The 21,757-nt window shown below is 32.8% G+C and overlaps 1 protein-coding gene across 2 annotated transcripts; it reads left to right on the forward strand.

The window, feature by feature from the left end:
* The first annotated feature begins 1,623 nt into the window (after positions 1-1,623).
* On the forward strand, positions 1,624-18,505 carry LOC128170187 (VWFA and cache domain-containing protein 1-like). Of its 2 annotated transcripts, none has more exons than XM_052836121.1 (24): positions 1,624-2,217; positions 4,474-4,614; positions 4,830-4,892; positions 5,052-5,207; positions 5,400-5,608; positions 7,141-7,285; positions 7,507-7,708; positions 7,910-8,032; positions 8,339-8,418; positions 9,605-9,737; positions 9,885-10,161; positions 10,408-10,519; positions 10,612-10,786; positions 10,894-11,030; positions 11,324-11,499; positions 11,967-12,074; positions 12,205-12,315; positions 13,528-13,624; positions 14,422-14,517; positions 14,767-14,904; positions 15,160-15,263; positions 16,437-16,562; positions 16,712-16,827; positions 16,995-18,505. In XM_052836121.1, exons 2-24 carry the CDS (start codon positions 4,477-4,479, stop codon positions 17,342-17,344), a joined length of 3,372 nt encoding a protein of 1,123 aa, XP_052692081.1. In that variant the 5' UTR covers positions 1,624-2,217; positions 4,474-4,476; the 3' UTR covers positions 17,345-18,505. The 2 variants fall into 2 exon arrangements, with proteins under 2 accessions (XP_052692081.1, XP_052692080.1); XM_052836120.1 differs by lacking the exon at positions 1,624-2,217 and adding an exon at positions 2,939-3,157 and having other exon boundaries at positions 16,995-18,504.
* Positions 18,506-21,757: the final 3,252 nt, after the last annotated feature.

Raw genomic sequence — 21,757 nt, forward strand, 5'->3', positions numbered from 1 at the left:
TGTACGGAAGTTTTTGTTTTAATTTTTAGCTCTTGTGTTAGTTTTGTAGGTTTTTAATCTAATTAACATGTGATTTTTGTTTCCTAAAAAATATTGTAATCATTTACATGTCAGCAACGTTGTCATCTTCACAACGTCAAGGCTGTGAAAATGCAACATTATCCAGAATCCAAAACATTACCCAAAATTGTTTTTCTGTTGTTTCTGACATTTCGGACATGTTACACATGGTCATTGTAATTACCTTTTCAAATAGAAATTATCAAGAACTGGAGATGATTCAAGATAATTCAAATTGAATATTCATATCTTCCTTGTTCTGTGTCATTCGTATGTAGGTGTACAGCCGTATACATAAAAAAAACCGCTTATATGTGTTTTGATGATAGATATCAAGAATAAACTTATGTTCTAAACCTTTATTTGATTAAATTGCTTCTGTTTAAAATTAAAAGAGTGTTATTTTAAAACAGCTCACTATCCAGGGGAGCATGCTTATTATTGTTATTTCATTGAAAATATTAGAATATATTTATATATCGTTTTCTTATGTTTTCTATTTTTTGTTTACATGTAACAGACATTATTGATACTGTATATTTCAACGTGAAAGACTATTTTATGAATATTGTCATGTTAAAAAGGCAGACAATCATACAATATGAAAGTGTAATAAAATTGTTTGTAAAAACAATACCTTTTTAAGAAAAGAAACATTCTTCCTCTAGCCCAATGAGCCAAGTTATTTGTTTAATGTGTTGACGGTGTGACCGTTGGGGCGAGCGCAGAAAAAACTACACAACTCTCATCATTGTTAAACTGCAACCCATGGACTTGGCCCAACCAGGAAACTTTAGCTTTAAATACAAAGCTGTTTGAGGTTTTTTTAATGTAAAAACAATCATGATTTATCATTCCTTTACTCTTTGATAATGATCATATTAAATTCAGTAAACTTCTCATTTTGTTCTTTATTGTTATCTGTGTTTTAATTATTTTCCTCTGACACATCAATTCTGTTTTAATTTTTTTTAAATCTGTGTACGCTATATCTGTATTTTAGACATGTACCCTCCAATTTTTTTAGTGTGTGATATCCAATATTATTTAAAGGTTTGGCAACATATGCAGCTGACAAATACATGTAGATATTTTAACTGTTTATTTTTTTTCTTTTTTGTTTTATTTTTTTTATTACAAAATGACGTGGCTGCACGTAGTTCTAATAATAATCAAACTTTTTTAAAATACATTTTTGTCACTTACCTAACGTATGCATATATGATTAGATCAATATGACAGTAAATTAAGCATGGAACTCGCATGTATATTTAGTAAGCAAAAAAAAAAAATCAGAGCAAAACTAATCAGCCAAAGAGTTGCCTTTATTGAGTACTTACTACAAATTACACCCAGCAAAGATGCTTGATCCACCTCTAAATGTATTGCGTGGGATCACTGTGACGTCATACTTAACTTTCTTTTGCACTCGGATAAATTCGGGGAAGGAAATGACGTCATATGTCAGCAAAAGTTGATAGGTAAGCATATATGTGTTGTTTACTTTAGTGGTTTTAAAGGATTTTTTTTATTGTTAAATGAAATAAATGTATTCGATTTAGAGGTAGGAATTTTCCTTAGAAACGCTTCCTCTTCCACCATGTTGCTATGTACCGCAAAGGATCATTGGGATATGTAGAACTATTTCACGCGGGTCCACAAAATTTGTTTGAACAATGTGCAGATTTCAACTCGAATTTCCTCCATTCGTACACGTTATCTATGGAGTTCGCTACGCGAGCGGCGCTTCGCGCCGCCTCGCTGCGCTCGCTAATAGGTAAAAAAAATCCCCACTGGTCAAATGCCTTTAAATAGAATGCATACTTCTTATTTCTCCGCTAAAAAAATATTTACTACAGATCGAAGGTCAGCGCTCAATGTGCAGGGTCCCTTATATCCGCGAGTCAACATTCCACGACTGCATGGGTAATTTAAGGTGGCCAGTGACTTCGTTATTGGTTACCCCTCTAGACTCACTCTCTATGTAGCCTGGCCCTCATCTGATTCAGTGTAAGGAATGACCGGTGAGGGATACCTTTAATTATCTGTCGAGAGGGATGGGTGATGGAGAATCCCCTAATTTTAGTTCATCTTTTGCCAGTTTATCAAATTCTGGGAAACACGAATGCTTTCTACACATTCAGCGACTAACAGAAGGTTTGTCTTGTATTATTTCAGTAAACAATTCCGGTTTCAAGAGATCAACTCATCTGTATTGTAGATGAAAAATTACACGGTACTCGTCTTATGTAACTATGATCAAGGAAAGAAGCATTAATTATATAATTAGTGTTTTCCTAAAAACGCATTTCATGTAACGCGAAATGCATGTAAGCTTGTAAGATAATCATTTAAAAAAGCAAAGTGTTGTGAATATTTGAAATAAACCTCACTGAACACGGAAACATTATATTCTCAATTACATTTATTCATTCATTCAAAAGCAAAAATCATTCAAAAGCATCTCGGGGAGAGAGAGAGAGAGAGAGAGAGAGAGAGAGAGAGAGAGAGAGAGAGAGCAGTGTTCCATAGAGGAAGTTTGTTTTTCAACAGTTTGTCTCGATTGAACTTAGATAATTAATGCGAATAATGTAAAAATGAACAAACAAAAAAACTTTGTTTAATTGTGCTCATTTTAGGCTGTAAAACCGATTAAAATGGTACATGGAACAAATTTACAATTTACATGGAGTTATAAATTTAGTACAGTAGGACTAACTTTAATATAACATATAAACAAGCATTTATAAGCGATTTTAAAACGCAAATTTATTTTTAGCAAAGTAGAAAGTTATAATTAAGTAAAATTGATAAAGTAAATTTGCGTAAACTCGTACACAGAATATATATACCCAAACTGACCCCTGCAGTAGGTGCACTGCACCGTATCGGTAAATACAAATATTTATAGGTATACAAGTCTATACAATATTATCGATTGAATGGTTCTGCTTGTATGATTCCATGGTTGAATCGATATATAGGTTTAAACTTAGTTTATATTGTGACGTAGAGTAAACACTCCCGGTTCTTTATATGTGTGATCTCTACCCTTCAATGGACGATAAATAAGGGATGTTAATCCATGCTAATACAGGTATAGCGTACGTTATCAACACCGAAAATAGTTCATTAAATGTGGATAAAATCGTTTAATAATATTTTTCTCAGATATTTCAGTCTATATATCAACAATTGTGGCTTATTTAAGAAAGTTGTTGACGTTAACACCTCACGTTGGGAAATTTCCATTGTCAACTGAATTTAGGTACAATATTTGTGTCTTATACACAGGTGTCACTGAGCATGATCTAGTTTTGATGTGAAAGTAATCTTTTCATGGAGGGGAATTTTTTGTGTATATATAGAAAATAAAAGTGCATATAGTTACTTCATTAAGAATTGAGGGATAAGAGATTGTCGATCCCGAACATTGTCTATCCGAAACATTGTCGATCCCGACTGCGAAGCAATATTTTAATTTAGAAAATTTTATTTTCGATTTTTTATGTATAAAATGGTTCACATGCTCATTTTGAATGGATGACTAAAACTGAATGTTCGTAGTTAAGTTATAAGAGAGATACAGAGGTTTGAATTCGTTGTCACGTAAACAAAACTCGAGTCTTATATTTGTTTACAAATAATAAAAAGTATAGAATTACCATTTCTTTGACAAAATAACTTTAAATTTTGACAAAGCATTAATCATACCCATATCAACCAGTTTAAACATTAAAGTTGGAAAACCAAAACTGAACATTTTGAGCACAAATCGTGTCTAAGTCCCTTTAAATGTCGAGTGCTATTCTTGAAGGTCAGCATACAATAGTTTTGCAAGATATCCAATATAACAATTAAAAGAAAAAAAGCATATATATTTCGCCTTATGATTTTGATATTCAGGGCTATACAAAGAGTACATGAATATGTAGGTGACACGGTTTAGTGACTTTTAAAGTTTTTAAAGGGTGACACATATTTGAAATACGAGGGTAATCCCAGTGTGGGTTTTTCCTTACTTTGAATTGTGTATTATGATTGCATTACTACTGTATCTAGTTTTACAATTTTTTTTATCTACAAAAACAAATTTATTTCGTAATACACCTTGTGACTAACTTGAATTAACTAAGGTTGTCAATATCTGTTAACTTCCGGAATCAGAAAGAACTAGGTGATAAAATTGTTTGGGAGTGGATGAGTATATAATTATACGCAGTAACAAAGACATAAGGTATTCAAAGAACCTACAAAGTTTAAATTCAACCTCCCCATTTCTCCAGTATGAATTTATCACTTGCCCGTAAGCCGTTGCTTTATGTACACACGTCCTTTCACGAGCGAATTACCCGTTCATAACCAAACTGCATCATTAAATATATTAAACTAAAGAATCTTAATAACTTAAAGGTGATGACGATGAGAGTGCTGTTTGTGTGTCTGTTTGTGGTGAATCACGTGGTTGTACAGAGTGCCCAGGAGATCAAAGGCGAAATTTTAGCTAAAGAATTGGATAAGGTAGCGGATTCCGTGGGGTGGTCATTTCTGCAGGTACACATATTGCTGAGAATTCAAATAAACCAAGTCATTGCAATCAACAAGAAAATTAATTTAAATTGCTACGTCTTACGTTAACATTTTATTCATCTTTTTTTATTCATTTATTTTATTTAAATGTTTTTTATCTTTTAGTTATGTAGTACATGTACCGTTTGTTTGTATACTTAATGGTAATCAATGATTTGCCTATTGGTATGTACCTACAGAATGAGTACAACAATCTGAGGTACCGGGAGACGAATATTGATGGACAGAATCGTGTTAGAGAGGTACAGACACATATACAAATCAGACATTAAATATGGTCATTTGAAACAGAAAAGTAATTATATCAAATTTGAACGTGTAAAGTCACGTTTAGATGCATATTTTATGATAATTTGCCATTCAAATCTTTTCTTTATTTAATAAGATTTGGATTGTTTAAGATTGCAGGTAAAATCGGGGGACGAATGATTGAAGTGGACAATGCCTTAAAGAGGCTGAAGGAAGCTGTAGAGGAGGACCAGCTGTCGTCTATTGAGGCTCCTCAGGACTGCTGTGTGGACGGAAATTACCAAGAAAACATCCGCTTCAGAACTCAAGTAAGGGTTAACAAATTACTTTGAGGCATAGCAGTATTGTGGGAAACTGAAGTTAAAAATGTTAAAGCTAGAGGCCCATATTGAATAGGGCCAACTTCTTAATTAAAATACTTTTATTTTTATAAAGCTTAATTTTTGTGTACCTGACTAATGTATATTACTGACGGTTAATCACAAACCTCCATATTTCAGGTGTCAGAAGCAAATTTTTGCTATAGTAAACCGAGCTACGTGATTGGTAACAATATTCGATACCCGTCTACCAAAGTACTGGAGGCCATGAAGACGAACTTGAATGTAAAGCACCTACAGTTCCAGTACATTGGCCTGAAATCTGGTCTTTACATCAATTACCCAGCCACCAAACTCACAGATTGTGATACGTACGATCCACGATTCAGGTACACTAAATGATTCAATAGCACGTTTGAAAAAGCGAAACTGACAACTTCTTATTCAGCTGCCGTCACAGATAAATCATAATACATATTTCTCACTGGCGTCGGAAGCAAATTGAAAGTGGGGGGCTAGACTAATCCTCGGAAATATTGAGAAAAAAGGAATTCCCAAAATCATGGAAATCCTAATCCGTGGGGGGAGGGGGGGGGGGGGGGGGGAGTATACCTATACTTCCAAAAGAAAAAAAAACTTACTTACCCATTTTTTTTCTCTCCGAAATCATGAAATTCCTAATCCGTTGCGGGGGGGGGGGGGGGGGGGGGGGGCTAGTATGCTTCTGAATCCAACTTCTCAATCTTTCAAGGTAAATTTAGGAACAATAATCTTTCGTGCGAGAGGAAGTGGGGGGGGGGGGGGCTGAACCCTCTATCATGCTATGTTTCTAATGGTTAGGTATAACTTGGCACCTAGCCCCCCCCCCCCCCCCCCCCCCCGGTTCCGACGCCTATGTTTCTTATTATAAAGTAAATCATATGCAAACAAAAATATCAACTATTCTACTAAATGTTTAAGAAATGCACTCAATGTTCACCCAAGTCATACTCAATTTACGCTTTATAATCCGCGAAGCGTAAATTGCTCCAACCCAGGTCATACAAGTATAACTTGCGATGTAAATGCATTGAATCTTGCGATATATCTTGCACCTATATGCAATTGTTGTACAATAAAAGCGGGTGTTATATATAATGCGAGATTATCGCACAAATGACTATAGATGATTGCACGATTGAAAGTGCGCCAGTGCGTTTATGCGTTTCATGGTACTAATGCTGGTGCCACAACTTTGTTGGAGCGAATTCAAGGCGAGCCAAAACCGTAAGTAGAAGCAAAAATGTCACGGGGAGAAAACAACCCTGTATCCAGTATATACTGTACTAGTGGCAAAACATGGAAACTGAAACCGATAAATCTTGCAATGATAGTTAAACGTTGCAAGATTACATGAGACACATTGAGCAACAGTCCAATGGTCGCCAAACAGTCTCAAAAACAGCTGTAAATTATCTTACGATCCTTAAAATCGTGCATCGCTTTTGCAAGTACACTAAACGTTCGTATTAATGTTAATGTATTGCATTGCAATAATTTGGATCGCATTCGGTGGGGTCTGAATAGTGTGCATTTCCACTATTCTCGGGAAACTTGCGACCACAAACTAGGTGACATGCAACGAATGCGAGAGCTCGTGCAACGTATGCGAAAATTCCGATCGCAAAGTGTTGTAAAGTGCTCGTGCGCCAATGATGAAAGGGGCTTAAAAGGTGAAATAAATGATTTTAGATATAAAATAACACGAACGAAAATGCACAGGACGTCTATAATAGCAACATATTCCGGACCATTGTTAATTAACGGTTCTATATTCAATTCAATTCAATTCAATTTCTTTATTAAGGGCCCTCAGGTTCTATATGATTGGTTGGCTCAGTTGAGTCCAAACGAGTGATTTATTAAACTCCGTTTCTTGTAGACCTTACTATGTATCCACGACCACCTCAACGCCGCGCGACGTGGTAGTAGTGATGGAGACGTCGGCTTCAATAAGAGGGGAGTATCTTTTCGAAGCAAAGCATGCAGCCCTTACCGTAATGGAGTCCATGGGCGTGAATGATAGAGTAAGTGGCGGTAATTGTTTACTTAGAACTCGTAAGACAGAAGAAAGTAAGGTTTCTTCTAAAGGTTTCCTTCGCTGAAATTGTGCTAGTAACGTCCCGACATTGAAACATATTTGTGTACATAGAGCCAAACACCAACCCTAACCCTATGTTATATTACTGCACACTGACTGATAAATAGGAGTGATATTCTATAACAAGTTAGATGTATATTTTTATAGTTCGGATTGGTTGTTTTCAATGACATTGCAAAAACCTTGGTAGGATGCTACGAAAATCAACTTGTTCCAGTGACCAGTGCCACAAAAAAGAGTATGAGGGAGTTCCTTACCTCCCAGATAGGAGAGGGCGGGGCCAACTATGCAGCTGCTCTACGTAAAGCTTTCATGTTTTTTAAGTCAAGTACAGAGGGATTAACGAGAGGTACTATTTAGTAGGCTTAAAAACGGTAATTTTAAATGGAACTAAATATTTTGTAAAAAATTATATATTTTATCAACGTATTTGATATAATAACACTATAAAGCAAAACAATATGATAACAAAAAATGATGACAACATAATATGTTTCTTTCTTTGTATTATCTCTTTCATATTATCATAATTATAAATATTTATATCTAGATCAGATCCTTCTGTTTGTGACTGACGGAGGAAATTCTGGAGGAAACCCGCTTGAAGTTATACGAGATGAGAACCAGGCGCTACAGAATAGAGTTCTGATCAATACATATGGCTTAGGCACGCGTAAGTGTATGAATCTTACAGTTAACAAATAGTGTTACAGTAGCGTTAACTCATTAAAGGTGTAAAAGTGTGTTAATTGTACCCTATTTAGCCTTTTGATATTTACATTTATTTAGCTTTTTATGGGTTTTTTTTCAATTTGCTGATTAATTAGTTGCCAAGCTTAAAATCAAACCAAAACAAAATGTTACTGGCATTTTCTTGTTGAAAACCTTGACTTGCATATTCGCCAATGTACGTATTAAACGATTTTGAATTATCTTTTACGTTGTTTTCCTGTGTTTTACTTTCTTATGATTTCTGTAGGCTTAAGTACCGACGATGTCAACTTGTTGAAGAATATGGCGGAACAAACATTGAACAGCGACTCGTACGGATATATAAAGGTAACATGTTATTGAATAGGTGGTAAACAATCATACTCGACGAATGGGGTGAACATTGGTTGAATGAAAATTAAAAATAAATTCAATGAGCACCGGTAATTTATAAACTAGCTTATCTTTTAAAAAGATTGGTGAGCTAGCGCTGTATCCATCATACAACACAGAGGAAGATTTCTAAAGCATTGGTTTAAATTTCTGAATCGATTAATTTACAGCAGGAAGCCGGGTACAGTGATATACAAGTAGTATGCTGGAGTGGGGTCTCAATTTAGAATTTTGAATCTAGAGTGGGCTTCACATCGGCAATGCATGGCATAGCTCGTGGACTGGGCCTTAATCATTATGTATATATACTGTAATTTTAATGTTGATGTGAACATTTTCAAGAACTATTGGTACTCTTTTTTCGCAATCGTACCTTCTCGGGTCTTTCCGGCAAGCTCGGAAAACATATCCGAAGTTGTTTTTCGAGCTTAAAGGAATTTAAGATAAAGCTAGCTATTTATTATAATATTGAAAATAACTTTGCATTATAAGACCTTTAGCTATTGTTACTTTTTAACATTTATAATAAGAAAATTCAGATGGTAGTGGTACAGTTTATCTACAGTAGTACAGTATTCCCAGAATCCCCTACTATGGAGTCGAGCATGCGTATCCCAGTGAAAAAGACTAACGTAGTCGCTCGAGAGCACTAGCAATAAAATTAAACGTGCATACACAACTCTCAATTTGATATGTCTGTATCAATTTTTGTCCTTGAATCATATGATGAAACAATTATTATCAAGACGATGATTTAGTTAACCTCTAAGACAATATTTCTCTCGCCTTCAGGTCCCTGAATACTATGCTTCTTGGGTAGTTAAATCATCGTATTGACCTCAAATAGAAAATTTATTGTGAATGAACAGTGTTCAAAATCAAAAGTCCGAAGGCCAAAAAAAAATACGAGTTGAATAAACACGGAGGTAAGATCTGGTGCCATGGAGGAGTGAGCATCCATTTACTGCTGACCGGTCACTAGTGCTGGGTGCTCGTTTTCGTAATCGGGAAAACGTATACATGTATATATTAATTGCATGATATACACTTTTAGATTGACATTAATTACGTTAATATTAGGAGCCTATGGAATGCAAATATAAACTGTCTGTAAAGAAACACTTATGTTTGATCTATTTAGCGAGGAAAGATCTTCTCGAATTTAACTTCTTCGTCCCTTCGAGAGAAAATGGGTACCTTCTACGATGATTTCAGCGTCCCTTTGTCAGACTCTCCAACCTATACACAACCCTACAAAGATTTCTTCATCAACGGTGAGAAAAGTATTTTTGTGGAATGAATTTTTTTAAAAATCATACGTATAGCCAGTTAGATAATAAATATTACAAAAAGAAATACTACTAATTTAAAAGTCATGGCCTAATATTATGAAAGTATAATTGTGGTTGTTTGATATTTAGAATCAATCATCACGGGCTGTTTGCCCGTGACGTTAAATGCAGCCTTTACCGGAGTTGTGTGCGCCGATGTTTTAGTGAGTGAATTAGTGGCAGAGATTTTGTATCTAAAGCAAGATGAAATATCCTATGCATTTATCATGGATGGTAAGGAACGGACATTGGTTCATCCTCGACTTCCGGATCCTCGTGACGTCACAGGAAAGAAACAAGACATCAACAATATCTACAATTTCGAGACATCAGGAGATGTGTTTGAGGTTATCAACTCAATGAAAAAGAAAGTATATTGATGAGGGTTAAAACATATACATTGTTGAGCAGTTTTATGTCATAAAAACTGAGAAAATACACGATTTGATTTTTATTTCAGAAGTTTATTTTTAAGCAGATAAAACTACAAACATTTTAGAACGACCCGTCTCGCTGTCGTTTACAACTTTACACCCATATATATATATATATATATGTTTTATAGTTTGCTTTTACCACAATAAATCTTAACAAGCGATGAACTTTTAAACAGGGGTTTGGATGGAAATAGAACTTTACAGAAATCAATAATAGAAACCAGGGGCCAAACTTACTTTGATGGCGACTCACAGCGGATTATAACGGCGAATTTATATTGGACCCCTGTAAGTAGTATACTCATAATATCTGTTCTCTTATCAACTTTTTTTTCTTTCCCTCTTCATAATTAATGTTATGCTTCATCTTGCATTGGCAGATTGTAGCCCCAGGGAGCAATCTTTCTCTTTGCATTGTGATGGAACAAAACAGTGATCTCGGAAAAATAGACGCTTTACTACAGCCATTAGATGGCGACTTTCTTTACCATCGATGGGATTTAAACCAGTGGCCCGCTCCATTCTGTAAACATTTCAGTAGATATGCTACACAGGGTGTGTATATAAGTGAAAAATAACAAGTTTAATGTATATATTTGGTGTTCAAACGCTTCAGGGTAACTAAATATGGTTTTTTAAATAAATGCATTTTTATCAAACAGCCAAATCCACCGTAAAATTGACACCAGATGCTTTCAAAGAGGCATCCTCGTACACAGGAATTACGGAAACGGAAGTTAGAGTCCGGCAGTACAAGGAATATTTGTCCGGAGATCTCTTTACTAACCCAGGTCTGAAAGTAAGAAAGAAACACATGATACAAGAAAACGGCACTTAGTAGAAACATCGTAGATCTTTACAATAATCGTCTGGAGGATGTACTCTTGGCATTTAAAAGGGAAAATGCAATCATATTACAGAAACAGTTTAATCAAAGATGAAAACATTTGAAAAAAAAACCATACTGTGACATAAAGTTTGAACCGATTTAAATAATTAATTTTTGATCATATTTTTGCAAAATGGATGATTATCAACTCAGATACCTATAATCTATCACAATACCTTTCATACACTTATTTACTTTTACAGGCATCAGCAATCCAATCTATACGGTTAACTTACCCAATGGAAAGATTCTGGACGACGACGTCAAGGGAGGAGGCGCCTTACTTGGTGTGGCGTTACGTCGCGACTCAAGACGGCGTGATGAGAGTGTACCCAGGGGTGCGACTGACGGACGACTATGATTACAAACTTAGACCATGGTGAGTGTTCTTAACATAACGTCAAAAGAAAGCCAAACTTTTGTATGTTTAAGGATGGTTAATATATCATTCGAGCATATTCTTCGTTTTATTATTACTGTAATTTATTCTTATATCATAAAAAAATAGTATCAAATATTTCATTAAAAATTTCTCAATCATTACTGTCATGTCACATTTTTACTGTCGTAAATCTGTAAGAAAAGGGGTTGAAACAAAGTGTTTTTGGTTTTGTTGTCATATCAGCTTCCAAAGAGGAGAGTTTTCAAATGAGGAATTGTATCTGTGTATTATGAAGAGTGTTTAAAGGTATAGCATTTGCATGTAGATACATGTAGTATATAGGTAAAATATATAGCTATGAGGCAATTGTACGCATTAAATTGTAACAATAACGTTACACAAAGATGATTTAAGGTAACAGGTCTTTTATTCAGTACTTGATATCTAGTAATTCATTATTTTAGGTATCATCGAACCGTTTCCCAGAAGTCAGTTAATGTCATTTCAGCTCCGTATGAAGACTCTTGGGGATCAGGAAGGGTCATCTCTCTTACAAAAACCATATTACAAGGGTAAGGTAAAAATATGTTATCATTCATGCAGAAACTGAGATTGAAAATACACATTTATATTAAAAGTGTTAGTTTACACTCAGTATCTGACTCTTATAAGTCAAAACTAGTGGTACACTGTCTGTTGCAGATGGAATGGAAAGAAGATAGAAGCTGTTATCGGTACCGACTTTTCGTTATATTATTTCAAACAGATGATAGAAGATATATATCCGATTTGTACGAACAAGACCAAATACAAGTAAATATCATTTACTTATTTATGAATTTTAGACTTGGTTTATCAGTAAAATGAAAGATATTTAGTTTTGATTTTGAAAAATATGCATTTTAATCTTGTTTGGCTTTATACATATACACAATAAGGAAAAAGATTATGATTAAGGTAGTACAAAACAGATAAGCTAAATTTTTCCTATAATTCAATTTTTCTGAAATTTTTTTATTTTTTTCTTTGGAATGAAATCTTTAAATTCGTAAAATTTGAAAAAAATCTGACCTCACAATTTTTGCCCACATCATCCCAAACCTATCATGGAATCTCCTTTCAGTGGAGTGTAAAATAAATTAGTCATTGTTATAATTTTCTATGCCATTGAGTTATTTTTCAAGATATTAATAATATATGTGCTGCTATTTAAACAGGAGACCTTCTTGTTACTTAAAAATACTGAAATAAATTCTAACTGGTAACTTAAGATAATTTCTCATGCAATATAATGTAAAAATAGTGCTTGTGAATACTCTTTTAAGACGAAGATTTTCAGCACTTAACTGTATCTAAAAAGAAAATGTATAATTCAAATTTGAATAAAATTTAACAGTATAATTGGCATAAATCTGCAATTAAAATATATAAAAATTAAGAAAATTTTACCATTGGTTTTAAATAAATAAAGGTTTAAGTATGTTTGACGGAGGTATAAATTGATAAAAATCCTAGATGACGTCATCATAGTTGACCTTTGACCTTTTGATATGACCTTGAAATTTGTTTGACATAAAGCTTAAATACTGGCGGTGGTTGTGTCCAAAATCCAGTCGTCACTTTGAAAAGAACACAAGTTACGCATTTTTAAATGATATAAGGCTAAATTGCACAACAATCATATGAACACCATCCAAATGTATGTTTCAAAATATTCGAAATACGTTGTATCCTAAATTTATTTGGCCTTGAGTAATTGATGGGTATGATTTATATTTTTTTTCTTAACATAATGGACTTAAATTAATTTTTACATCATATTAAGTCATTATTTTGTGTATTTCAGAAATTATTTCAATTAAATAATTTCAGGGGTGTTTCGTACTACCTTAAATCGCTCAAAACAAAAAATGCAGTTCATTTTGAGCTTTGAGCAAATAGTTTTGGATACTTTTTATTGCAATGTCATGTTATCCGGCAACGTCATTCCTTGCTGTATTTAAATTCTTTGTCTCTTGTCTTTAGCTGTATTTTGATCGACAACAGTGGTTTCCTAGTAATGCATCCCTTTTTCATAGAAACAACATCCCCATTAGAAGGGCAGATTCATATTACATATTTGGTAAGTGAAAATAAAATAGCGAAAAACCAAGCTTTGATATTGACGTAATTCTCATATTTCAATGTGTAGTATTTTGATAGCATATTTACGAAAATCAAAGGTTTATGCTAATGACAGTACACTATTATTGATATGTTGTATACACGGCTTTTGGATTTTTGTTTGAAATTTATAAAAAAAAAAATGGAGCAGGCTTTTTGTTTTTCATTAAAAGAATCGATTATAGAAAGTATTTCTTTTAAAGCAATATGAGCTGCATTTTTAGCTGATTTTTTTGATATATTATTTTCATCTAAAAGTACAACGATATCATGTTTTTAAATTTCTATTACCATATCTTTGTGGGGAAAGCCTCTAAGAAGCCTTGATTTAAGCAAAATTGAATTATTAGAAGAGATATTTTCATTCTGACAAAAATTAAAAGTTTTTCAGATCTTAAATATCATAAAAGTTAAGTTACATGCAAAAGTATCAAACTAGCAGGTTTTTGCAGCAAATTAAATACTAAAAAATAAAGCTTTATTGCTTTAGAAGACAAAGTATTACATTATCTCTCTGGCTACTTTTATCCTTTTATTGAGAGGATACACTCTATTTTATAATCATTGTAATGAAATTCATGGCATAATAGCATCTTTTTGGTTTAATTGAGGGCAGTTTTTGTCTATTTTATCTAAAAGTGGTAAAAGAGACTTTTGGTGATATTTTATTGCTTAGCTTATTTAAACAAAACCCATTAACCAATAAAAAGTGTCCTCTGTTTGACTTAACCTTTATGGATATTGTGTTTAAAACAGGAGGGTAGGATTTCCCGCTCTTTGATTTCAAAAGGAATAATGTATACACAACCCTGTAGAGACACCGAGAATAAAAAGGAACAGTTTACTTATAGGGTAAGGATCAACTTCTAGATTCATATTTGAACAGCCGATAAGGTGCATGGAATAAGCAATGTATCCACTATTCAATGAAAACAATTAACACTAATCAAATATTTTTGGGTGTACATCAGACAATGTAAGAAATTAATTCAAAAACAAGTGACTTAAAGTGCTAATTATAAGTATAACCATACAAATCAAGAATATATTACTAATAAAAAACTACACAGCAATGGATTCCAAATAAGTATATTGTGACAGGTGAAGCTACCTCAATCTTCAAATGGGATAGACGATTCATTGGAAGGTTATCAACTACGTCCGGTGAATGGCTCCAACGTGTTCCTTATACTGAAACAGAGACGTCTGAACGACGAGGACAGATGTTGTACGACAGAGGTACGTCAGAACTTGTCCGGTGATTTCGTTGGCCGAGTCATTGCTACCCAATTCTTAACCTATCGCATTGTATGAACTGGATTGATAAGTACTAACCGTTGTGTTGGTGGTTCTTCGCTCTGCTTTTTTCTGCAAATGTAATCAGGCATACTGTTATAGATAAATTGACCTAATACAGGTCAACGCTACCAATAAGTTAATTTTAGCAAGTTAATTTCGTTGAACTAAGAATACTATTGTTGATATATTTTACAGTATTTCACATCACCTAGCTCAATAAAATGTGGGAGTGGACAATGCAGTTGTCTTTGTTACAAGGATCTATCCTTCGACGAATGCCAAAATGCATACACAGACATGTAAGTTACATCATCTATATCGCATGGTTGTACAGTTTGAATATTCTAAAAAGCTTTTATACATTAATACAAGAAAGAAGTATATGTACATTGTTGAGCATTCCTGTTGCTTATAACGGGTAAATAACAGCTGTACAATTAGAGAAAATTTTGTCTTGTGACCCAAGTGCTTATGAATACTGTTTTTGGGAGTTGATTTTAATCAACTCTCCTATGCAGTCACGCAGACAAACCGAAAGTGAAACAGTGTTTGGACCTCAGCACAAATCATCGCTGCTGACAAGACTTAGTTCTTGAAAATAATTGATAAATTCGATGTAATGTATGCTAAAGCATTATTTTTCAAGGAAACTTGTTTATAAATACCTTGATAATAGCCAGATTTTAAATGGTACAAATAATTTAGATATTTTTTGTAGTCGTATGTATTCCTACGCCAGAGTTCAATATAGTCTCGTTCAACTCGACACTCGGCTGTTTCCGTAAATCTCCGACAAGCAGAAAGTCTCTCTAGCTTCTCGGAGATTTACGGTGTCAGCCGAGCGTTTGGTTGAACGAGACTAGAGTTCAATATTGCTTGGATCCATACAATTTTCGAGAAATGTTTCTATTACTAATACATAAATGTAGTTTGATTGAATTAATTTTATCTTTAAATATTATTTAACATGATTCAAATGGGGGTTTCGCGACATTCTTGTCGAAAAAGTCCAAAAATTCATATTATAAAATTGTGCGTAATTCAAATGAAAATTAGAATCTATATGTACTTGTCATGCAAAATAACATATCATTGATTTTAGAATAAATAAACATCGACAAAATCAACTCTCGTCAGTTCTTCAGTACTTTGATTAGCTTCTGCTAAAGGTAGTATTTGATCCTCTAAGATATTGAATATTATTTTTTCGAAATCATTACATCGTAAATGAACACCCATGATACATGTAATGTAAGTTCACGTGATTCAGACATTTAAAAATCATAATATCTGTAAAATTAGTAAAATCGTTCTATATAAATTTCCTCTTCCTTGATTATTCTTGCTCTACCTCTCATGATGTTTAAGGTATCCGAGAATGCCGATTTCCTCATTTTCGTACACATTGCGATAATTGTATGACAATGATTGAATAAGTATTTAACTCTCCACAACTCTGTTAACGTTCACAGGGATGGCTTTGTTCCGTGTAGTCCACAGTTACCGACCTTGAGGTCAGTTAGTACACCGGAAGAGGATAAAACTAGGAATCTACCAACATGTTTTCCCACCGACTGCTCTTGTCGGAAAACGGAGAGGTAATTAAGCTTTATTCTGTACTCTTTTTTATGTTAATTATGGACAAGAGAGGTGAGTTAATTAAAGACTTTCCCTTTTCCCTCTTCAGCTTTCACTGTTCAGAAGGCAATGTCCTTTCAATTTTTATACATGCATCATGTATTTTTAGGGAGTGTTTCCGAACATCAGGCTGTTCATGGTGTACGAGTAGTAATGAAGGATATCTTGTTAACGGATTCTGTGATCTAAAGGAAATATGCCCTTCTCAGCAGTGTATCAAAGATGGTATTAAGCTAACGTATTTTTGTCGATGATATTTAGTTAGTGATAAGGTTGTTGAGAGATAATATCCTTGATAAAACATAACAAATAAACGCCTTAAACTGAAAGTAGATATGATATATGAAGCAATTTATTTAGTATAAAGCTAAGGTATTACTATTTATTGATAGATTGCAGTCCAAAATGTTGTGGACCAGAGTGCAAGCAATCTCCGCAATCAAAAGGAAATGTTGGACTCTATGTCGGTGTAGCAGTGGGTGTCTGTGTGCTTATAGCCATTGTGATCACCGTCGCAGTTTTCTTTGTTCGGAAACGAAACAGTGATGGACTAGACAATCCTAAACATAACACATACCTTGAACCAACAAGTGGAATTGACTTGGCCCACATATCCACCATAGAGAATGACTCTTACCACACGACTCCCACAGAGCAAGACTCTTACCATACGATTCCTGATAGTCATTTTGGTTATATGAATGGTAATTCAAACGTAAGAACTAACATGGAAACCAGCTAGTTATATATTGAGAGAATGTGAAATAAGTTAAGAAAGCCTCTCGATAACAAGTGTTGTCCTGGTTTTCAGTTCTCTACATTTAGGAGACCTTGTTGGTCAATGCTGGACTGTAAGAGTGGGATAATCACATCGCGAAGAAGAGATGTGTTTTCCGATATCAGAGCTGTTCCAAATTTGAAAGCTAAAATGATTGGACTATTGTATTACTAATTGATACATCATTGCTAAACTATGAATATAAAAAATGATTTGGCAGGTGATTAATTGGTCAGCTTTTCCTAGTGTAAAATCCTTAGAAACAAAAATTATTTATTATCTACATTTGTCTTTTAAATCCATTTTTTGACTTTATTATATGTAAAATACCTTTCAGAGGATAAAATAAATCATTGTGAAATAATAAATAAAATAGCTAATGATGACCAATAAATTAGCTGTTTTTACAGTTGTTTGAGTAAATACAAAGCATACCACACCTACCTCTTTAAGATCTTGTAAAGGAGGTTAGCAGTTTTGACCAAATAACACTCTTCATGACCTAAATTAAATTTTGATAACTTTTTAAAGTTGCAGACGTTTCGTTCATTTGAATAAGAATTTGTGCGTTTGGCAAACTGAATCAGAAACAGTCAAGAAAATGAAAGGGGTAAAAGACGTTCATAAGTATTTATATCTAAACAAGAGTATGATCAATAAATATGTGAACGAGACTTATTTGTAAAATTCGATGCCATATCAGGGTAACTAAGTTGATTGATACCATCTCTGTTAACATGAATTGTTTGATAAATATGAGCTGTATTTATCAAAAAGTTATTTTGCTTCAAAACCATTCTTTTGTGATTTTGTGATAAATCTGTATGTTACAAATGTATTTTAAACTTTCATGCTACTGTAAAACGAGAAAATTTGGCACATACGTATTTTAGCGCAAACGCAAGTGCCAGTACATTAGCGCAATTATATTTTAGTGCATGCATCTTTTCTTTAAAAAAGAATACAAAAAATGGTGTTGTTTGATAAACGATCACGCCCAAAATTTAGTTCTGTGATTTTGATTTTGATTTCTATCTCGCATGCACGGTAAACTGTCGTTGAGAACAATACACTTACTTTTGTGTAAATCGTTAGTAGATAGATATGAAAACTTCATTTATTGGTAATGATGTGTACTTTTTGTTGGTTTGAGTTATCGGACTTTGAATTTAACGTGTCGACTTGGATAACACTAGAAGGGTCCCGAAAATAAAAGCTACATTTACCATGAGTTTCGATCACCATTAGAAAATCTTTTTCACAGTAATTTTACGTTTAAAAAAAACCCAAAAAAATAGGTATCGTCTTGTTGTCTTTATATCCACTAATCAGAGATAAAAGAAATTATGATTAATCATGTATTGTCAGCGTTAACGATCGCCACGCTTAATCACATTTCCACCTCGAGGCGCTAAATGGAAGGGGCATGGAGAGAAGCCCAATTTTCAAGGTGCAAATGAGAGATATTAAAAAGCAAATAAAACTGAATTAATTCATCCATGTTTAGGCACTTATACCCGATAACCCATATCGTTTACCTGTGTAATTGTTTAAACAAACAGAACCGACAGCATCTGATATTTAAATGAACACTTCTATATAGCCTTAAAAATGGACTGACGTTATTGTTCTGCAACTTGAAGAAAATTTAATACATATGGAGAATCGTTGGCGCACTATTGATTTTAGCGCTCAGAGGCAGTTGCGCCAAAGACGCTAAAATTTGTAGTGCGCCATATTTTCTCGTTTTACAGTTACTGTAATACGATTATATAAATTATTAGGTTTTATATGAAAGGTTTCTCTACAAATTGTATTAGAAACATAAAGTAATCCAACATTTTTTTTCTTATTTAATGGACGACAATGATTCAAGTTTGTACTAATTTGATAAATGACAAAATTTCCATTATTATATACAAAATAAACTTATAACAACGATATAATATTTATCATAACTTACTATATAATGAAAAAAAGATAATGATTTATACCTCATTTGATGGAAAAGTTAATAATAAGAGTATGATTAAAGCAAATTAAATTATTCGCGTTTCTAATATATATTTCTGAAAATAAATCTTCCTCAAAAAATATATTACGAAGTAGAGATATCTTCCTCCAGATAATATTAAATGATTATTTTAACGTGTGGGCCTTTTTGTCATTATATTATTGTTGCAATGTATTTTTTTTTACACTATTGTTTTATCAATCTATGCATCTAAAATTAACCATATCTTTTAATGTGTGTTAAAGATGATGCGAAAATAGAATGTTACATACGTACCAAACAGAAATATACATTAAAGAATTACGACAATAATCTGAACTAATATACTCTAACAAGGTTTTCTAATATTGATTCTATGATTTCTAAATATTACTTTAGGATATATATATATATATATATATATATATATATATATATATATATATATATATATATATATATATCAGGCTTGGGGCGAATTACATTGTAAAGTAATGCATTACATTACCATTACTTCATGAATTTGGGCATTAAATTACCATTACCATTACTTGATTTTATTGAAGTAATGCATTACATTACCATTACTTGAGTAAAGTAATGCATTACCATTACCATTACTTTGTTTTAAAAAAGTAAAGCTAAATAAGAGTTTTTGTAAATGTTTCATATATAAAACACTCTTTAACATATCTACAGGTTCATGTTCAGTATTAGGTTCAAATTCAATGACTATACAAGATTCATTCTTTATTTGCTCAATATATAATCATCTTGTGGTATTATGAACAACATCTTACAAAAGTAAATAGATATTTATAGACATTTGACATGGTATAATGTCAAATATAAAAAGAGACACAGAAGAACATGCATAACAAAAAACAAATTATGGAATAACGTTGCGGTTATTAAAAGCTAAACAGAGGTGTTTCCCCAGATTACACAAACAATCATTATTTTGGACACTTAATTGTATTAATTTATAAACAGAGGGTTTTCCCAGTAATATTCTTAATATTTTTTTAATCAGATTTCTTTTTACTGAGGACACTTTAAGGCAAAAGATTGCTGTTGCACTTTATGATCATCAAAGTTTCAAAGCCCAGCTACATGTATACTAAATAAACGTTCTACAGGAGCAGTGGGAGCTGGGACTAAAAGATTTTTTGGGGCAATCTTTATCTTAGGATATATTAAGTGCAATAATAGAAAATTACATGAATCTTGTATTTTCTATCGGTGCTAACTAATGTTCTTAATATACAACACACAGAGAGAGAGAGAGAGAGAGAGAGAGAGAGAGAGAGAGAGAGAGAGAGAGAGAGAGAGAAATTATTTTCAAATGGGTTATAATAATAATTTATATATTATAATTTTGGAAGTGATTTTGATTTTCATCATGGATGAACAGTGCATTCATTTTGTTTTTAAATTAAAGGTGCACGTCTGTCCTCTATTTTACTGGGACATAGCCAACGGAAGGGGATTGGGGTGTAGCGCTTCTTATAACAATAGATTGTTTTGATACTTAGAGTATCCTGGGGGCATAGTGTGTGTTGTTGACACATTCTTTAATGAAGTGAAAACTAATTAGAGTAAATTAAATGATTTTAAACTCTTAATAACAACACTATTAAAAATGCTATGGAATTGTGTTGTTATAATTATCTAGTAATATTAAGAATTTAAAAATTAACTTTATTTAAATTTTTTTTTTTATAATACAACAAATAAAAACATTTTTATCTCAAGAATTATTTTTTTCTTCTTTAAAATAATTTTAATCAAATACAATTTCAGCTAATCATTTATTTATCACATATTTTAAAGTGAACATGCATAGATAAGCATAGTAATGCAAAGTAATGCCATGTAATGCCAGCATTACACTAGATTTTGGAAAGTAATGAATTACATTACCATTACTTGTAATGCTAATTTTGTGGCATTACACATTACAAGCATTACTTTGAAAACATGTAATGCATTGCAATGCATTACCATTACATTTAGCATTACCCCAAGCCTGATAGATAGATAGATAGATAGAAAGATAGATAGATAGATAGATAGATAGATAGATATATATATATATATATATATATATATATATATATATATATATATATATATATATAGCGTTTATATATGTTTTTACTCTTGTATTTGATGCAAGTACATAACGGTTAATCTGTTTCGTAATGGTTGTTATTAATGTGAATAAAATACTTTGTATCTTAAAATGTGTTTATTCTATATTTCAACAACAAATCATCGAACTTCAAATGCATTACTCACATTGTTAGTCATCAGTAAATTTGAGATATTACGAAATGTAGACAGAGTTTTTTCTTTTTAGGACTTGTTTTGCATTGGTATAC

The sequence above is a fragment of the Crassostrea angulata genome, chromosome 1 (assembly GCF_025612915.1).
Source record: "Crassostrea angulata isolate pt1a10 chromosome 1, ASM2561291v2, whole genome shotgun sequence".
NCBI classification, from domain to species: domain Eukaryota; kingdom Metazoa; phylum Mollusca; class Bivalvia; order Ostreida; family Ostreidae; genus Magallana; species Magallana angulata.